This window comes from Octopus sinensis, linkage group LG3 (genome assembly GCF_006345805.1).
Source record: "Octopus sinensis linkage group LG3, ASM634580v1, whole genome shotgun sequence".
Taxonomy (NCBI): Eukaryota; Metazoa; Mollusca; class Cephalopoda; order Octopoda; family Octopodidae; genus Octopus; species Octopus sinensis.
This window is the reverse complement of record NC_042999.1, coordinates 56,088,006-56,107,569: the sequence shown is the minus strand read 5'-3', so window position 1 is coordinate 56,107,569 and position 19,564 is coordinate 56,088,006. Positions and strand designations below refer to the sequence as shown.

Below are 19,564 nucleotides of genomic sequence, written 5' to 3'. Positions count from 1 at the left end.
GGGTTGCGATTTTTCTTAGAAATAAAATGTTTAAACCTGGTGCAATTTGAGACACATTTTCAGTAAAATCATTATTGGAGTGAAATATAAAAAAGACTTTGTGTTATCATTGAACAGGAATATAATTGATGTGTCAAGGTCCAATATAATTAGCTCCTGTTTTGGTCAAAATAATCTGTTTTTTTTTTTTTTTTTATATTGTGGGACACTGATTTATAGTTAGAACATGTCCTTTGCATTAACAGATGATAATTTGTAGGCCATGTATTATTTCAATAGATTATTATTTTTCCTTTATTTTCCAAGATGTTTATGGCTCAACCTCTTAGCATTGACAGCAGTTCTTAAGAGTATCAACAGTGGATGATGCAGCCTTGTGGGTAACTGGAGAATTGCGATTGTTCTTGCCTATGCAACAGTAATGACGTGCTCTCATGTGTTGATGTTTTAAATGATTAATGTAAAATAATTTGAATGGAATGAAAACTGCCTTAAAACTTGAGACAGAAAACTAAAACATGGTTGCAAGTTTTGGGAAATTTCAAAGAAAAGACAAAAATAATATCAAGAAATTATTAATTCCACAGAAAATTTAATTTTTATGCTTAGGGGAAAATATATGTGTATATGTATGTAGGCCATTTGTTTCATCAAAAAAGATATAACCTTTTTGTATATTCGGGCTTATATGTTGCACTTTTTTTCAGATCACTTGTTTGCTTCTTTTAGCTTAGGAATCCTAGAATCTTGTTTATTTTCCAGTTTAGATTTGCTACAGTATTTATTTGAAACTAACTTTGTCAAACAGGTTTTTATTCCTAAGTTGTTAAAAGAACAAACAATTATATACATAAAATTTGGGAACTGACTGAACAAACACATGATGATTGTATCTAATAAATAAAAACTAAATTTTATTATTAAGATTTTCAGACTCATTTAATATATTCGAATGACCAGCGATAAATACAACTCTTACAGGAAAACAGTTTAAAAGATGAAACTTTATATATATCTTTCTTAGAAATTAATAATTTATTCTTCACAGATGAGAGTGATTTAAAAGAACTTTTACCTGCTGATTTACTATCCAGTGAACTTCAGAATGACTTCCTCAAAATTATTGGTGATGATTTAGGAACTTCTTCAGGTATTAGTTTTGTTTAATTTTTAACAGCAATGGTTACGTAAGCTTTCTTGGAGCCTCAGAACTATGGGCTTCTTTCCTTTCTGGTGTTCTATAGTAAAAGGGAATATTTTCACTCTTTCTAGTTGAACTTTCACAGAAAGAGCTTGCTTGCAGTATTTCATCTTTCGAGGGAAGCTAAATATGTAATTTGAATATATATTTAGCACTTTCCCTAGTTTAATATAGACATTCAGAAGGCATCTTAGAATGACAATTTAAACTTTTATAGCATACAGTGTGCCCATTAGCTTGGCCTCTGAGTTAATGATAAAGATCTCAAACAAGTTTGGCCTAATCTATTGCATAGGGCTCCTGAAATAAGCAAACGTTGTAACACTCAGATGTCAAGATGCCTAGTGCAACACAACTCACCTTGATATGACAAGATATGACACACTTCAATATTAATTAATATTCTTGGGCTATATTTTAAATAAAACAAGGCACTCATTTAGGAATTTTTGTTTAATGCTTTGTAAAGATTGTGACCAGTTTATCTTGTTTTAAAGGTGATGTTGTACAGTTTATTTTCAATTTTTTTCTCTTTAACGTTTTAGTTTAAAGTTTACTATGAAAAAAGTAGGATGTCTTAAATTTAAAATCTTTCTTTTTAAAAGGCTTTTCTTAAACTTTGTTAATTTAAATGACTAATAACCTGATAGAAAACTGCAGGTTTTTGAGTGGAAACGAAAGCTCTAATGGAATTTGGTGAATTTTTAAGCTGCATCTTAAATTAACACATAATAATAGTATATTCAATTGAGATAACTGAAAATTTCATCATAGTCATTCTTTGTAATAAAGACTTTCTAAATAATAATATATATTTCAAAGGTATCTTGGTGACTATTACAGTTGTTGAGTTACAGTACTGAATTGTAATTTCCCTCATTTCTTGTTACTGTTGGAATCAAAGTTCCTTGTGAATCATGAACATCTGACATACAAACAATTTGTTTTATAAGAATATTTTGTTGGTCTATGATTTTGCAATGGATCAGTATTTATAGTGTGAATTAATGGGAACTAACATCGCATATTTTAGCACATCATCAATTTTGAACACTTTAATAAAGCTTCTTCAAATAGTTAAGGAAGTAATTTATCTTTTGCTATTTTTCTAAGATTAATTGACTTAAAATATACTAGTCTGAATTTTTTATACATGTATCATTTAATATACATATACTTTTAATAACCTATAGATATTTGAAACCTAACACAGTAGGTTTTGCTTGATATTCAAATTTCTACTAAAATATTTAACAATTTTGTAGTTTTGTTTCTTGAAGAATGCAAGAATTTGAAGAGAGTAGTTGTGATTTGAATTGGTAATAATCATTTTGGTAGAGAGCAGAAAAATATTAGAAGGGTGTCAGGAAGAGAATTTATTCCACCTTGAAAAACAGCTTTAAAATGTTAAAATTATTTGTGACAGCATCCATTTTGCTCAAAATATTTTCAAATATTTTGACCCAAAACTTTTCAACTTTTTGTTTTTATATTGATTCTTTAACAATGGTTTTTACTATATGTTAGCACTTTCAGATAATTTTAGCTTGCTGAAATAGATTATATTGCAGTTGAGTACACAGTCATCTCTTTTTGTCTGAAGTCAGCTTTTCCTTTCTTTTCTCTGGGGTTGATAAAATAACTGCAGTTATAGACTAGAGTTGAAGCTGATATTACTATCTCCCTTTTGCTTAAATATTTAATGTTTTTTGCTATAGATTGAAATTTTATTTATAATTTGTAAATAAATTTGGATGAATTGTTAATGAATTTGTTGAATAATAACCATTGGGAAAAAATACAACTTGGAAACAAATTCTAATAAACACATTTTATGGAGCATTTCTGATAAATCAAGCATCATTCCTATCTTTGAATTACTTACCAAAAAATTATCATGCAAAATAATTATTAAATAGTATATTTCTTGTTAAATATTTAGATTTTAATGCATGCTTGGATTTTAATTTGTTTTCTAATGTGATGGTATGCAATTAATATCAGCTGTCATTATTAGGTGCAACTGCTCATGTCGAAACTAATTTAGATGCTATAATTGTTTTAGTTAATAAGATATTTGTTAATTAATATTTCTTATTAAATATCATAGATTTTGTTTTTTTAAGGAAATTTCAGTTTGAAATTTAAATATGTTGTATTTTAGTAATTTTATAAACTTAACTATATATGAGAGATAGTATGACTGACTTTGTTTTAGAAGTAATTTGTATAAATATTTTGAAATGTATATAATTGAGACATCTTTTTAGTAGAGATGTGTATTATATTGATATTAAAATGCATTTGGTGAAAGTAAGTGGGGAGGGTTTCCCAGGCTAATCCTTTTATAAGAAGCTATATAGTTAGTACATACATTTTATTATTTCTCATGTATAATAAGGTACTATATTCATATGTACAATATTAACAGATTTTTACAGTTTCTAATGTTAAATAATAAAATTTTAAACTTAAATAGCTGTAAACTTTTTTAATATCTTATAAAATCAAGAAAAGAAAAATAGATCTTTATTTCGTACTATTTGTACAATTTTTAATATTTAAATGAAAATTCCATATAAAACTGAAAAATCTTTCAGTTTTTTTCCTTTCTTAATAACTCATATTTGTAGTGCTATATTAGGTGTTTTAATTACAGTTTATCAATGATTTATTTGCATGTCCAAATATTTCCATTGGTTAAAGATGGCTGAGGGTAAGAAAAAGGAAGTAATTAACCAAAAGTTAGATATTTTAAATCAACCTGTATTTCAATGTAGCATTAACAAATTTGAAGCTAAACAAATTTTAAAAATTAGGTAATCTAAGTTTCATGAAGGATCTTTGCATACTTTACGGTGTCCTGAGCATCTATATTTGCTATTGGATTAAATGAAAGCAATTTGTTGACTATAAAAGTCAGTTTTCACCCAGCTGCTCATTTGTATATCATTATTTTAACAGTGGGCTGCCTCATTATGTGTGACCCACTTCGTGAAGTGGGTCGAAGACAACTGCCTGGTCTGCAAGTTTTCTCCAAGTTTGGTTCTGAGCTTGGTGGGCCAGCATTCCTTCAGCAAGTCCTGTCCACCGTTTCAGGTTGTCAATCCATCGCTATGGTGTTATTCTCTAGACCGTTAACACTTGTGCCGCTATTAGAACCTATTTCTCAACAGAATCACTCCCCTTGCTAATCTTGTCCTATATATATTGCAGTTTTTGTTGTTTACATATTGTGCACAAGTTGCTGCTTGATGTGTTATCCTTTATGTGGTTTCTTATTTCATTCCATAGTTAAAAAGTGTGCATGTCCAAAAGCTATATGTAGCTAATATCTGTATATGTAGGATTCACTGTTTCAGAATTGGTGTATTTGCTGATATTGCAATCTTTTTAGATTTTTATTGTGATTGCTTGTCTTGCAACATTGGACCAGCACTTATTATCTGTCCTCAGACTGTAATACAATAGTTCTGTCATATAGATTATAAAATCATGGTATTTATTATTCAGTGTTTGAATTTGTATTCTGTATTTTGTAGTTTTTTAATTTATCATTGAATTACAAAAGGGTTGATAATATTTTACAATTTGATTGGGGAAAAAACAAATTACTATTCTATATTTGTGAGATGAGGAATTTATATTATGCATACTATTTATATTAGTCAGACTGGTGTCCTCATCTTGATATCACTGTTTTGGCTGTTGTACACGCCAGTCTTTTTCAGGTATCTTGTGTTGAACTTGGTTGTTATATTGAGATTTTGAACCTAATCCTTTATTTGATCCATGGGAATGAGAACAGTGTTCTCCCATGAATCAAATAAAGGGTCGGGTTTGAAATTCTGATATAACACCCAAGTTCAAAACAAGACATCAGAAAAAGGCTGGAGCATATATCTGAAATGTGAAATCAACAATCAAGATGAGGACACCAATCTGACTAATATAAACAGTATATATTAAAAACAAAAAATATTATAGGGAAACTTTATCTTGAAATCTTTTCCATGTAAATCTTATGCTATGAAATTTTAATTATAGAATTATATATATTATACATTGCTTAATTGATAATTTTTCAAGTTATAAAGGGATCATAATCAAGTAAAATATGTTTGTAGCTGTTTATTTACTAACAGTTTTAAAATATTGTTTGGTCTCTTCCTTAGCTGTTGTGTTGTTAGATGCTCATTATAATCTCATTTCAGGCTATATCTTTAAAAAGAGCCTTGAGACCATATCAATAGACATAGTTCCTAACTACTTAAAAGATGTTATATTTTTTTATCTCCATTTTTATGGCAAAAGATTAGACAAATTATTGTTTTGTGTGGGTCTTTATTTTAAAATTGCTTTTGATAATTTGTTGAACATTGTGTATAAAATATGTAGAATTTATGCCTGGCAAACATGATGAGAGTGGTTAAACATGGCAAAGTTAGATTTTGTGCGTCTGTATGTGTACATGTTCTCTCTTTCTCTCTCTCTCCCTCTCTCACCCCCTCTCTCTCACACACATACACTCTGTTAAGACATTAAAAATTTCATTTGTTTTTATTGCTGACTTTTTTTTAAAAAACAATATACATGCTATTATTAGATAATAGTAAGGATGGTAGATTGGTAGAGTGCTTGACAATATGCTTTGTGGTATTTAGTTATGTTGCTTTATGTTGAAATCTTGTCAGGGTTGATTTCTTGCCTTGCATTTTTCTAGGTGAATTAGAATAAGCATCAGTGGAGTACTGGGGTCAATGAAATCAACCCACTTCAAAATGTGGCCTTGTATCAAAGTTAAAAATCATTAGGCATCAGCACATTTAAAAAAACACTTCCTTTCATATAAGAATATTTATTCTTTGAACTAATTCAGTTTTAATCTGCATTTTGGTTTCTACTTTTGTTGATTCTGTATATTGCTTAATTTAGAAAAAATAACAATTGCTCTTATATTCTCTAATTATGTTCATAAACATTATTCTAAAGCTTAAAATAAAATTATCTCAATACATATAGCTAAAAGGCTTATGGTGAAACTCTCTGCAATGGGTGTGGGGGATGACCTTTTTAACTGGTTGAAATCCTTCATCCTCAGCCGAAAGGAGGTAGTCACAGTTCTAGGACAGCACTCTACACCATATGAGATGTCATCGGGTGTACCACAGGGATCTGTCCTTGGCCCCCTCTTTGTGGCATACATTAACGACATAGATGCCAATTTAAAGAATGCCACAGTATTGAAATATGCAGACGACATCAAGCTGTACCTTGAAATCAAGAGGACAGATCCTGATGTCTACAACTCTTTCCTGCAATCAGACCTAGACACAATGCAGCAATGGATCACAGACTGGCAACTGAAACTGGCTGTGGACAAGTGTACCACCATGCATTTTGGGAGAAAAAACCCTGCGTTCACATACTCCCTCCACAACACTGATATCAAGAAATCCTCTTGCGAGCGTGACCTAGGCATCACTGTCAGCAGTGATTTGCGTTGGTCAAAGCATATCTCTAAGATTGTCAGGAAGGCCGAGGGTGTCTTGGCATCACTCAGCAGGTCTTTTGTTAGCCGCTCTCCAGCCATCTATTTAAACCTGTATACAGCTATGGTACGACCACACTTGGAATTCGCATCATCAGTTTGGAACCCCTATCTTGCACAGAACATTGACTTCCTGGAATCTGTCCAGAGACGTGCAACCAAATGCATACCCTCCATCAGACACCTACCATATTCTGAGCGCCTTGTTTCCCTGGGCATGGATTCACTGAAGCTCCGGCGTTTGGCGACGGACTTGGTAAACACCCACAAAGTTATCAACCACCTCACCAACAACAACACTGAACACCTTTTTGATCTCCATGTGTCTAACACACGTGGACATGCCTACAAAGTCAGAAAACAATACAGCTCCCATGACTTTCGGAAACATTTTTTCACGCTCAGAGTTGCTGAAGCATGGAATAAACTGCCTGCGTCAGTTGTTGACTGCCATGACACTGCATCTTTTAAGGCCCTCATGCTTTCCGAAATCCGTCGAAACTTCACCTGATTATATATACACTTTAGATGAGTTGTAGTGCACCTGAGCACTGTACACAATTATTATTATTATTATTATTATAAAAGGAATGCTGATTTAATGTGATTGATTATTGCACTAAAAGTTATAGGTTGTTAAATTTGACATACTTTGGTGTATTTGGTAAAAATCTCATATACACCAATCCAGTAATGAAGTGGCTGGTATTTTGAAGGTATAGCTGTAAAGCACTCTTGTAATGTGTAATGTATATAATACAAGCCACACCACCTTGGAAAAATACTTTTAAGATACTGTTTCAAGACATTCTTGAACCAAAATTCGTGTGTGTGTGTGTTGTAAAAATCATATAGTTTTGTTGTGGAATTGTATAACAGTTAAAATATTAGGTAATGTGAGCACATATTCAAATGATCATGATTTCCAAACTTTTTGGGATTCTGTTTTGTTAGACAGACTTGATGCAACATGGTCTTCCATTTAAGTCTGCACCATTAATTGACAGTTAGTATTAGGAGCAGGCTGTGGCATACATGAAAGCTACTAGTACTTGCCTGAGCAAAGCCAACAGTAGGTGTAGATATAGATGGTAGTAGCAAATAACATTTTCTACCTTCACTAAATAAGTGTTATTAATGTGTGATAACAAAATCTGTTATTAATGCGTGATAAAAGATTCTGTATAAAATATTCAATGCTTTGGTGTAAGATATCTTAAGTTAATTTTACCCTTTCTGAATTCTATCTAGCATGACATATGAACAGTTTGGTAAATTTTAATTAAATGAGTGATTCATTTCAGTATAGAAATTCTAAATAATATTGGTTTCAAATTTTGGCACAAGGTCAGCAAGTTTGGGGGTAGGTGGGTAAGTTGATTACATTGATCCCAGTGTTCAACTAGTACTTCTTCTATTGACCCTGGAAGGATGAAAGGTGAAGTCGACCATCTAAATAATATGCTAGCAAGGAAGGTTTTTACTGTCTGGTGTGTTAATTCATATTAATTCTTAATGTTTGATGCAGACAGTATTTAATGATAAGTGACATTTCATTAAAATTAATTCAGTATTTACCAGTGGTACAGCTGACTTCTATAAAAACAAAAAAAAGGACCCCCTTTATGTAGTTTTTGACCTGCTAGGAAAAGTAGCCAAATTTACCTTAAAATTTCCACCTAAAAAGAAAAAAAATACAAATTACACTTTAGACAACCATTTTACATACAAAAAAGATGGAGTGGTTATGGCTGAAATGCTTTTGATCAGAAATCTGATCAATCTGTGCTTACCTGGACCTAAATAACAACATAAATATGAAAGAAAAAACCCCAGAAACCTTGAGTTACAAAATATAGTTGCTTGGTGAATGAAAGCTTATGGGTACAGAAAAGGTGAAGAGAAATTTCAAACAGATCAACCATGAAAATAGTTAAGCTCTAAAATTACTTGTATTTTAGTAAAATAATTACCTATTGAAATCAGAAATAGCATTACATTACCAGCATTTGGTAATTTTTATCTCTGTATGAAAGGTAGATTGTAAGATATTAGAATTGTAATAAAAAAAAAAATGAGTATGAACTGTTGTATATACTATGTGAATTTGGTTGATAGGATGATTGAAAATTATCAGAATAGTGATTTTATGGGAAAGTTGTAACTGTGGATATTGAGACTGTTATGTTAGATAAAAATGTGTTGGTGGTGGTGAATGGTACCTAGATTATTATAAGCTCACATTATTAGATTATTTTAATTGATTTTACTGAAAAACAATTTACTGCATTAATAGTTCAAAGTTAGCAGACATGCAGCTTTGACGCCATAGTAATAATTTGTCAAAAATTTTTTTTAATGTATTGAAAATTTTAACCAGTTACGTAATAAAAATAATCACATGTATAGTAAAAACATCAAAATTGTTTTATGATCTGGTGATGCTCATAAAAGATACAAATAGTTGATTATCAAATAAAATTGTTTTAATTTAAAGAAATAGACATAAATAAATATGAATACTAAACATAAATTTTTAAAAAGCCATGATTTTTCAAGTTTGTTGGTAAATGATGTGAAATTTAATGAAATCTTTTATGATAGCAATATTGCATTAGTGTGATGTGAGAACTGTTGATATAATCACATAGTCTTTCTCATTCATTCATTCACACAAGTTTTCTCTTTTCTTCACTATCCAGGAGGGTCTGGAAATGCATGAGCACTCTCCTTTCTCCTTATATTAAATGTAGACATAAGAATGCTGTGAAGTTCAAATGAACCAAGTCACTGCTGTTAGTCACTGAAATGAAGGCTTTCATTAATACATGTTTTTGTCGTGGCACATTAAGCTCTTTTCTAAATTTATTATTTAAAAATTCAGAATATTTGTACATTGTCTCATGTATATGTGAATATATATATTTATATATCTTCACATTTCCACACACATATACACATGCATGCCCATATGTAACACCATCTTCATAACAGTATATCATTTTTATATAGAAATATTCATATTGAATTCTTATTAAAATTCTTTGAACATATTTCTAGTGGAATGAATTAGTTTTCCACTCCTTTTGTCAAAATAATAACATTCAGGAATTAATGCCCATTAAAATATTTTTATTAATTTACTTAGCATGGACAAAACAGCATTTAAAACATTAGAAAATGTTATACTGTGATGTAATTGCTCACTATTGGCCAAATGCTATTAGTTTGAACTTAACTATAGCAGTCTAAGGAATAATATATTAGTATGAATTAAATGTTTATCATTTTGAATATAACTGTTTTCTTCTGTTTAAGCTGCTAAACCAGTCCTTGAAATTTTAGAATCTGTTCATAGAGTTGATAATTTACCTACTTAAATTTTTTCCCCTTTATTCTTGGGTAAAATGCATTCTGCTGAAAAGCATAAAACTTCAAGTTACCATTAGTTAGTTTTTTTTTCAACAAAGTCACTACTATGCACTGATTAATTCTTGAAGGAAGTCATTGGGTAAGGTGGGTTGTGGTGATAGAAAAGTTTTTAAAGATTTAAGCATTGTCCACAAAATTGAACAATTAAAAGTCTAGGGGATTCATAGAATATTTCTTGGAAGAGGAAGCCTTGCAAAATATTTAACTGAAATTATTATATATTCTTTTTACCAGGCTACACATAGTTGCAATGTATGCTTTATTTTATAAAATATATTTGATTAAAAATTGATCCTTCCACCTCTTTAACATGGTTCTAATTTTAATTTTAGTCTGATACCTATTGTTGCTTTGCTTTTTATAATTTTATTTTATCTGTATGTTATTGTTTTATTTATATTTTACAACTTTTTCACTGGTGTTAGCTGTTAAGATATGTTGATGAAGGATGAGAATGAATTATAACTTGAGGAGGGATTTTTTAATCAATATCATTAAAAGCTATAGGCGATTTTGTTAACAGGTGAATTACCTAAATTTTAAAAAAGGCAAAACACTAACTTAAAAAAAAAAAAACTGAATGGGAAATATACTATAAACTTACTAAAAAAATGATATAACTTTTGATTCATTGGATTTATATTTTGTTTTCAGTTTTATTATTACCTGAGACTTTGTAAAAACTTTGTGGAAGCATAATGGTTAAGTGGGTATATGGTATTCCATAAATGTATTTCTATGCTTCTCAGTTCATCTGTCAGCTCCCCTCACCCCCACAAAACTAAGAAGAAAAAAAACCCCATTGTAATAGATTGTTATCAGGAAGTTTTATCACTGATCCTCTTAACCCTTTAGCATTCAGCTTACTCTGTTAAATATAATGCTTTTTTATTCAAATTGTTTTGAATTAATCATGCATTATCTTATGGCTTTGAGATTTTGATGGTGTTTTTGTTTATTTTTAGAATGCCAGTGTAGGTTAGGTGTGAGGGGTTAGATATGGCCAATTTTCATGTAAAGCATGAATATTTGGGTTGGATGTGGCTGGTTTAAGTGCTAAATGGTTAATGATATAAGCACCAACTCTGAAAACCTATCCAAGTTTTGAAGCTTACTGCTTTCATTTTTATAGATCAATTGTCAGCATCTCAGCAACACAATCATTAAGTAACTATTTATTTCCAACATTAAGAATACTTATAAAGTATTGTTTGAAATATTTAACAATATTTATATGTTTAAGTATGGATACATGTACTTAACTTATACCACCCTAACTTTGTAAGATTTTGGAATATTATAAACACTTATTGATGTTGCTGTTATTTCTAAATATCAATACTGAATTAATAATGTTTGAGTTTACTTAGTTGACCAGACTGACAAAATGAAAGCTGTTCAATAATAACAGCTTCTTGACCCAAGTTATGTTGCTACATTACTCTAAGCTAAAGATCCCCATAAATTGGTTGGGACACTGCCTATATTTAAACAGATGCAGTGTTGGTGTCACTGCTTCATGTTAGATTAACAGGTGTTCCCTAAGGCATGATTGTTGGTCAGTATGGGTTGAAACCCATCTAAATCACGTGCGCACACACATGTACGTGCATTTGATAACCCGGGGCTAAAGGGTACTTAATTTATTTAAATGCCAGAAATTGTAACAAATACACAAACTACTAGCCTCTGACAGGTATGCATTTTAACTCTGTTGGTTATATGAAACATTTTATGCTGTTCTTACATAGCAATGTCATCTAATTTAAGAATGAAGAAAGGATTGTAGTATGGGGATATATGTTCATCCTGTTACTTCATTGTTAAAAGCTATGGATCTATTTGCCTTACACTAAATATCCCTGCTGAAATCATAATTCTTGGACCAGACTATATCTATTTTGAAATTTCCTTTGGATGCAGATTTTTGGACAAACTTGACATCTTCATCATTGTTGTCACTTTTGTTGCTGCCTACACCACTGCCCCTGCCATCAACATTTTTACACATCTCTTTTGTATGGGCATGGGTTGTCATGGCTAGATGTTTCTTTGGCAACAACCCTTTAACCCTTTCGTTACTATATTTCTGACCAAAATACACCCCTTATGTGTTTCAATTAATTTCTAACATAATCATAAATTTAGTCTGGTTTCATTAAACAACTATAACTTTTTTATTTATCAATATATTAACGTGAATTTTGGAAGATAATTTAATGAAATGTTCTCAACCAATTCTATACTATAATTTTTGTCACAAACTGACTCTAATTGCAGGTAGATACAGGTAAATTCAACAAAATATAGAATTATTAAAATTTTGTTCAAGCATCGCTATAGAAAATGGGTTATTAGCTAATATTCAATTGGGTATACAACAAAATTTTACGATAGAATTTGTTATTCTGGGTAACTTTCTGATACCCATAATAATATTTATTGCAAAATAGTCTTAATTTCATTTAAGGTTATGGGAAACCACTAACTATCCTTTCTTTCGTTTTGTTTACATTTAGCGTAACGGTTCGTTTCCGCCGTAATGATTTCAAATAGGCTCATTCGAAAAAGTAAAAAGAAATAGTCTAAGTCTTTACTCTTCTGGGAAAATCTGTGGCTTGGTCCAGTTTCTTCAGAAAAATCACCGGAAGAAACAGTTTTTAAATTTTCACTCCATTCAGGTGCCAATTCATTTTCTTTATCGCTGTCGGAGCTCTCGGATTCACTGTTTTCACTTTCGGAAAATGAAACATCAGATTCATTATCAAATACCACATGCTTTTTTTTTTCAGTCATAGAGTTAGATTTATCAAGGTCTTCAGTAGAAAATCCTTCGAATTCTGACTCGCTGCTTGATATAATGAAATTCGTATCCATTTTTTGTCAGAATTACAAATTTTGAAAACACAATAGGAACAAATTTCGGAAAAAAATCTCCCAAAATTCACGGAATTAAAATTAAACTTCGATTTTTGTACAAAACTGTAGTTGAACTGTTTACGAAGTATAATACATGTTTTCATGAATGTACTAAAGAGATTTGCTCTGATATTCTCATTTAAATATGAATAGGTAAATACGGGTGGTTTGGTCACATTAGCCAAAATTTTTTCCGGGCGGTTTTGGGCGGTTTGGTAACGAAAGGGTTAAGTCCTCTTTTGTGAAGACTTAAGGGATGCAGTATACTTATTCATAAATATGGAACACACAGGGTATATATACTATTCTCACTCACTTCCCTCTGTTTTCCTTGCCCCCCCCCCTATTTTTGCAACTGCCTACTGTCTGTACACCTGCAGGTACAGGATTTAAAGTGGCTTCACTTAGTGATTGAAACCAAGTTACAAAGTACAACTAGCAGATCATGACTTGTTGGGAGCTTTCCTTCTTTAAATCAACATCTACATTCAGTGACTGTGTGCATTTGAGTGCAAAGTTGTGTGTGTGGGTAAGTCCTTAAATGCAAGGAGGGAAGCAGTACTCCAGAGTGATTGATTTTTAATGTTATGAAGCACAGGACTATGAAGGGAAGATGTCCATGGCTACATGTCAAAAAAAATATTTGTATGGGAAGCAGGGCTGTGGTATCCTGATCAAGTACAGTTGATCACTGGAAATGGGATGGTGTTGCAAGTAACAGAGCAAATAGGAAGAGAGTGAACAGGTGCCATTGTTGTGGGTCAGGAAAGGAGATGTCAATCTATGCAATCAGTATCTCAATGGACTTTTATTTTTGTGGAAAGGTTTCTGGTGCCAGCATTGGAGGAGTTGGCTATAGATTTAACTTCAAAGTTGTTGCTCAAACTGTCTTTAACTTGCACTAAAGTCCAGACGACCATGCTTAATATCCCTTATGTATCTGACATTACACCCTACCATCTTAGAAAAATGTAGGATGTATCGTAATGAAGAGGACAGCTCTAGATACTCTACCAGGGTGCAGTATTTTAAAAAAAATATTTAAAAATATTTTTGGCTCTTTACGGGTTCAGGGTTCAAATTGCTCTATAATTTCCTTTGGCATTGGACATAACGTGTCATCTGGTTTGTCAACAATGTTCAAAACATTTAGGCTAGGTTTCCAGTGTCAGCATATCCTCTTCCCACATTCCCACCAGTCTTGGAGGCTCTATAGTGGAGTTTGCCTTTCTTCATGACTAAAAGATAAAATATATTTTAAGTCTTGGGAGAGTCATTACACCAATAATAACAACAAACATACAGGCTCAGTTCCACATCTTTATTTTTAGTCAATTGACCAAGTATCTAACCATTCATTTAGTTAGTTTGTTAGATTTTTAACCAGTTGACTAACAATAAAGAAGTGGAAGTGAGCCTGTGTATGTGTTATTATTGGTGTAAAAACTGTCCCAAGACATGGCAACATTTGTTTCAACACATCAGCAGCCATGCAAACCAAATAAAAAAAATAAAATATATATTGTATATATAATATTTAACGTGTGTGTGTGTGTTTCCGCCATAAGGTTAATTTTTATTCGTGTGTATATAATATATAACTAGAACTGTTAAGAGAAGTGACATGAGAGAGTAGCTGTTTACTCCATATGTTTACACTGTTTAATAATCTTTTTGACACACACAAAGTTTATATATAATGTGTGTGTGTATGTGTGTATATATATGTGTATATATATATATATATATATATATATATATATGTGTGTGTTTCTCCCAACAGGATAATTTTTCATATTCATTCATTTATTTATTTATTTATGTGTGTATGTATGTATTTATATTTATATATATATATATATATATAAAAATAAAATATACATCTCATTCCATTCATTCTTCTGCTCCCGTACTGCAATGCTTCAAGCAAACTACAGTGGTCTTCTTGCATATATATGTATATAACGCACACACATTTATCATCACCATAGTTCACTTTTCCATGTTTGTATGGGTCAAGTGGAACTTAAATACACTCAGGCAATGTGCTTAAGAAGCTCACTATAGAACCATGTAGTCTCTGGCTAAATTCTATGTGCCATCTCGTGTGTCTTTTAGCATAACCACAGGCTGGCCAGTGTCTTTGAGTAAACTTGAGCAGTGGAAACTGAAAGAGGCCTGTTGTCTAAATAAAATTACACACATACACACACATGTACATACATCGTACATCTGTTTTCCTTGCTGTATGTATGTATGTATGTATGTATGTATGTATGTATATATATATATATATATATATATATACCGGAGTAAAACTGTCCGATGAACGGGAACGTGAAACTCAGAGTAACAGGTTTTGTTGAATTTTCTGCTGCTTTAAATAAAGTGTATATATATATATATATATATATATATATATATATATATATATATATATATAGCACAATTTATTTGTGATCAGAGGCGTTCGTAAACTGGGGTACTAATGTATTAAATAAAAATGAAAAAGACAGGAAATAAAGCATGATTTATTTATCACAGGTGTTAGAAAACTGAGGTACTATTTTATTTATATATATATATATAATGTGTTCACACACACATAATCTGTGATGGTATATATATATATATATATATATATATATATATATTTTTCTGTGTTAAGGTGGTTATTGGATCAATTCAACTACTGAGTTTCCAGACATGGATTGCAACATTGAGTTGCATTATTTTCCGCAGTTGACTTTTATTGACAGTTTGATTTCATATTCCTAAATAGTTGGTCACTATGCTGTATGTTAAGAAAAAACGTTTGGAGGGGAGAAACATTGTGTAGAAACATTTTAGTTAAAGCAACAAGCAAGAAAATGTAGATCATTTTAAATAGGTATAGTTTTATCACGCTTTAATTTGGATAATGTTCTCCTAAAGTTGTTAAAGTTTATTGAACATATGACTTGTAACAAAATATATGTTAATTTTGAATTTGTGTTTTAGAATTTAATGGAGGATATGATTATAAGAGACATCATGGAATTATGTGGAAATACTTATACAGTTTACTTAGCTTTGTTGAAAGTCTGCATTATAGCAGAAAATAGGTTGACAGAAAATAGCAGTGGTAGATTAAATGCTTTATATTAAGCTAGTTATTCTCTTCCTGTAAAATGAATTCAAATCCTACTTCGGCAATTTTTGCTTTTCATCCTTTTGAAATTGAACTATTACAAAGAAAAGTGGACTTACTTGATTATTCTCATTTCACAACAATTGTTCTTATGACTTTTGCAAAGACACTGAATATGTTGTTTCAGTTCTGAATTTTTTCTTGCAGGCTCTATTTTAAATTTTCTCACACACTTCCACAGAGGTGTGTGTATGTGTGAGAGAGAGAAAGAGATACACATCTTTTAAAAGATTGTTCTTTCAATTTTAGTACTTGATGTATGTACTTTTTAACAAAATTGACTTGTGGCAGAAATAAATGAATATTTATGAAGTTTAAACTGGAAAAGAATTTTTATATTTAAGAAGGGAAAAAAAATTTTGTTTTGGTTTCTATGTAACACTTTGCTATATTAATTATTTGTTAAATTCTCTATGATCACTTTTCTAATGAAATATATTTTCTGAATTTCTCAAATAATGTTGGTAATAGCAATTTGGAAGTATTTAGTAAAACAGTTATCATTACTAAGATGGTGGTTTGAAAATAATTTAATAGGTTCATATATAAAATTATTTGCAACAAGTTTTAATTTAAATATGAGCTCTTTATAAAGGATGATTTGTCATGCAATCAGTCAGTCTCAAACAGAGTAGTATTACTATTTTATGAATATATATATATATATAGTGATGTATTTATTTCACAGATAACTCACTTGATATATTTTGTGTTTTCAGTATTTCTTTGTTGTCTTGCTCCTATATAAAGAGAATATTTGCATATATTTCATTGTTTATTTTTTTACATTGCAAAAAATTTAGTAGTCACTTGAGTTTAAATATGTAATTGCAAGTAATAGAGAAAAAAACCCAGTTAATATATAGCTAATTTTTTAATAAATGAACTCTTACAATTTGTTTATATTGGCAGTATTTACCTGTTGGTATGTTAACATAAACATTGGCATTTTAAAGAATTTTATGTTCATTTTTTTCTCATTTGAGTGTCAGTATAAAATTATTATATCAATTGAAATACTGTGCATGTGTGTGTGTGTGTGTGTGCACATACACACACATGTTCATTTTATATAATAAATTTCATTAGCTTGACTATTTTTACATAAAATTCTGTTCATTTTATAGTAATACACACTTTTTCTTTCTTTTTTAAACTCAGATATTCCCATGGAAAAGGATAATTTGGATTCTCATTCAGAAGTCACAAGTAATTGTTCAGAGAATAAGGATAACATTTCTGAAAATTTAGAACAAATACTTAGTCCTGCATTAGATGTTGGCAAGATGTTGTCTGAGGGTAACATAGTTTTCAAATTATTAAGAATACTTCTGCCCCTCCCTGCCTCCTCCATCATCCTGCTATAATCTCTATCCTATAAAAAAGAAAAAGGTGTTGCATTTTTAGAAATATGCCATCTTGAAATAAGATTTTTTTTTTGTTTGTTAATTTTGATTATATCCTTCAGTTTTCATGCTTGCTTTGAAAATCACAATCCCTGTTTTTATTCTGTCATTAATAAAATTACATGCACTTGTAAGGTAATAAGTGCTTCAGATCACCAGGAATTCCTGGGTAATATTTAAACAAAATATTTATGTAAATCTCATTACATGAAGGTTAACATGTGATTTCACTAGATAAATGCTTGTTATACATTGTTAGTCATTTTTATAATGTGAATTCCTTTTTCAGTATGTTTTATATACACCCTCTTAGTTTTTTATAAAGTTCCACCCTTATGTACAAATATTAAAGCTTCAGATTTAGCAGAAGCTAGTCTGAATTTGAATGATTTCTGAAAATTTAAATAAGTTAGGCAGCAATAACAGAAGTGTTGAATTCTAGAAAGACAGTGGAGTGAAAAGTTCCAACTATTTCTTTTGCCAAATTTTTGGAAGAAACCAGATCCAGTCAGTCAACCTTATGATTGAAAAACCATCAGCCATTTACTTTTATTTATTCTAATTCATAGTATTTCGTATAATAACATTGGGGTGCAGTGGTTTGCAAACGTCAATGAGGTAAAAGTGACAAACAAACTGGACAAAATTTGTGTATTTTTGTCGTGAATATAATTGACATTTAAGAAACCATATAACATGATTCTATATAATATATTGGCTAATAACTCCTTGTACATAGAGATATTTTAAAATATTTATATAACTTCACTTTTGCTGTTAGACTATTATTTACCTGATTTACTTGTGATTAGTGTAGTTGTGCAATATGAATTTCATTGTATTCCAAACACTAATATCAATAAATATATAAAGTTGTGATTGTGTTGCAAAACCACTCAAACTTCATGGTTATGCTAGATTTTAGTAACAAGTGTTATGATGACACTGATTGAATGAAACACACATTAAATGTAAAATATCTCCTCATCCCAGAATGACAAAGTCTTGAATATATCATAATTAAACATAATTAACAGAAATGTTGCTTGATATTTGTAATTTCTCTCAGCTACCGCAGATATCCAAGTTTTTAAAATAATTATCTTATGGCGATGATATCAGATAGGATATTTTGTTTTGCTTTGATAAGACTGAAAACATAGTTTATGGTCACATATTGGAAATTGAATTTTGAGAAAATGTGCTTAAATATTCTTATAGGTCTTGCCCACATTGACAGTAAAACAGTAGAAGATATATTTAAGGGTGTGTTGAGTTCAGAAGGAAATCAAGAAGCTTCTCAGACGACAGGTAATTTAAATGTTTATAAGATATATGTTATATTTGATGATGAACACCACCACTGCCACATGACCTTCACTCTCTCCTCCTTTTCTTCTTTCCTCCTTTTTCCTATTTCTTCTTGCCTTCCTTTTCTTCTCCTTTTCCCCCCCTTCCCCATGGGTTGAGTGGGCTGTCACATTCCGAGTTCTTTCTTATTTGAACTTACTATTCGACTGCTGCTTGCACATGTCATTTGTCCTTTCAATCGTCATCTACTTCACAGAAATGTACTGGGGGCATTTTCTTGTGGTAGTAACACTAGAGAGGTTGAATAAGTTCCCAGTGAGTCAGCACCAAATGTACCTTCCAACCTACACTGTCTCTGTACATTTGCTCAGATGCCTGAAGAGGGGTATAGAATAGATAGCGATGACATTAGAAGGACCAGAATGGGTGTGTGAAAGGAGTAAGTATAGGATGGAAAGGCAGGATTATCTCTAATATTAACATGCTAGTGAAATATTACACTGAAGTGGTTAGTTGAAGATAGAGGAAAGGAGAGAGAAAGAGAGGGAGAAGAG

At 30.9% G+C, this 19,564-nt stretch overlaps 1 protein-coding gene across 10 annotated transcripts in view; it reads left to right on the top strand.

Moving 5' to 3' along the window:
* Positions 1-19,564, top strand: part of LOC115209744 — a 129,504-nt gene that overhangs the window by 99,286 nt on the left and 10,654 nt on the right. For 7 of the 10 annotated variants that reach the window (XM_036500996.1, XM_036500998.1, XM_036500994.1 and 4 more), the window contains 4 exons: positions 1,049-1,150; positions 4,166-4,300; positions 17,455-17,592; positions 18,921-19,010. In XM_036500996.1, the coding sequence (XP_036356889.1) occupies positions 1,049-1,150; positions 4,166-4,300; positions 17,455-17,592; positions 18,921-19,010 (465 nt within the window). The remainder of the gene's footprint in view (positions 1-1,048; positions 1,151-4,165; positions 4,301-17,454; positions 17,593-18,920; positions 19,011-19,564) is intronic. The other 3 variants (XM_036500993.1, XM_036500995.1, XM_036500997.1) reach the window with 3 other exon arrangements.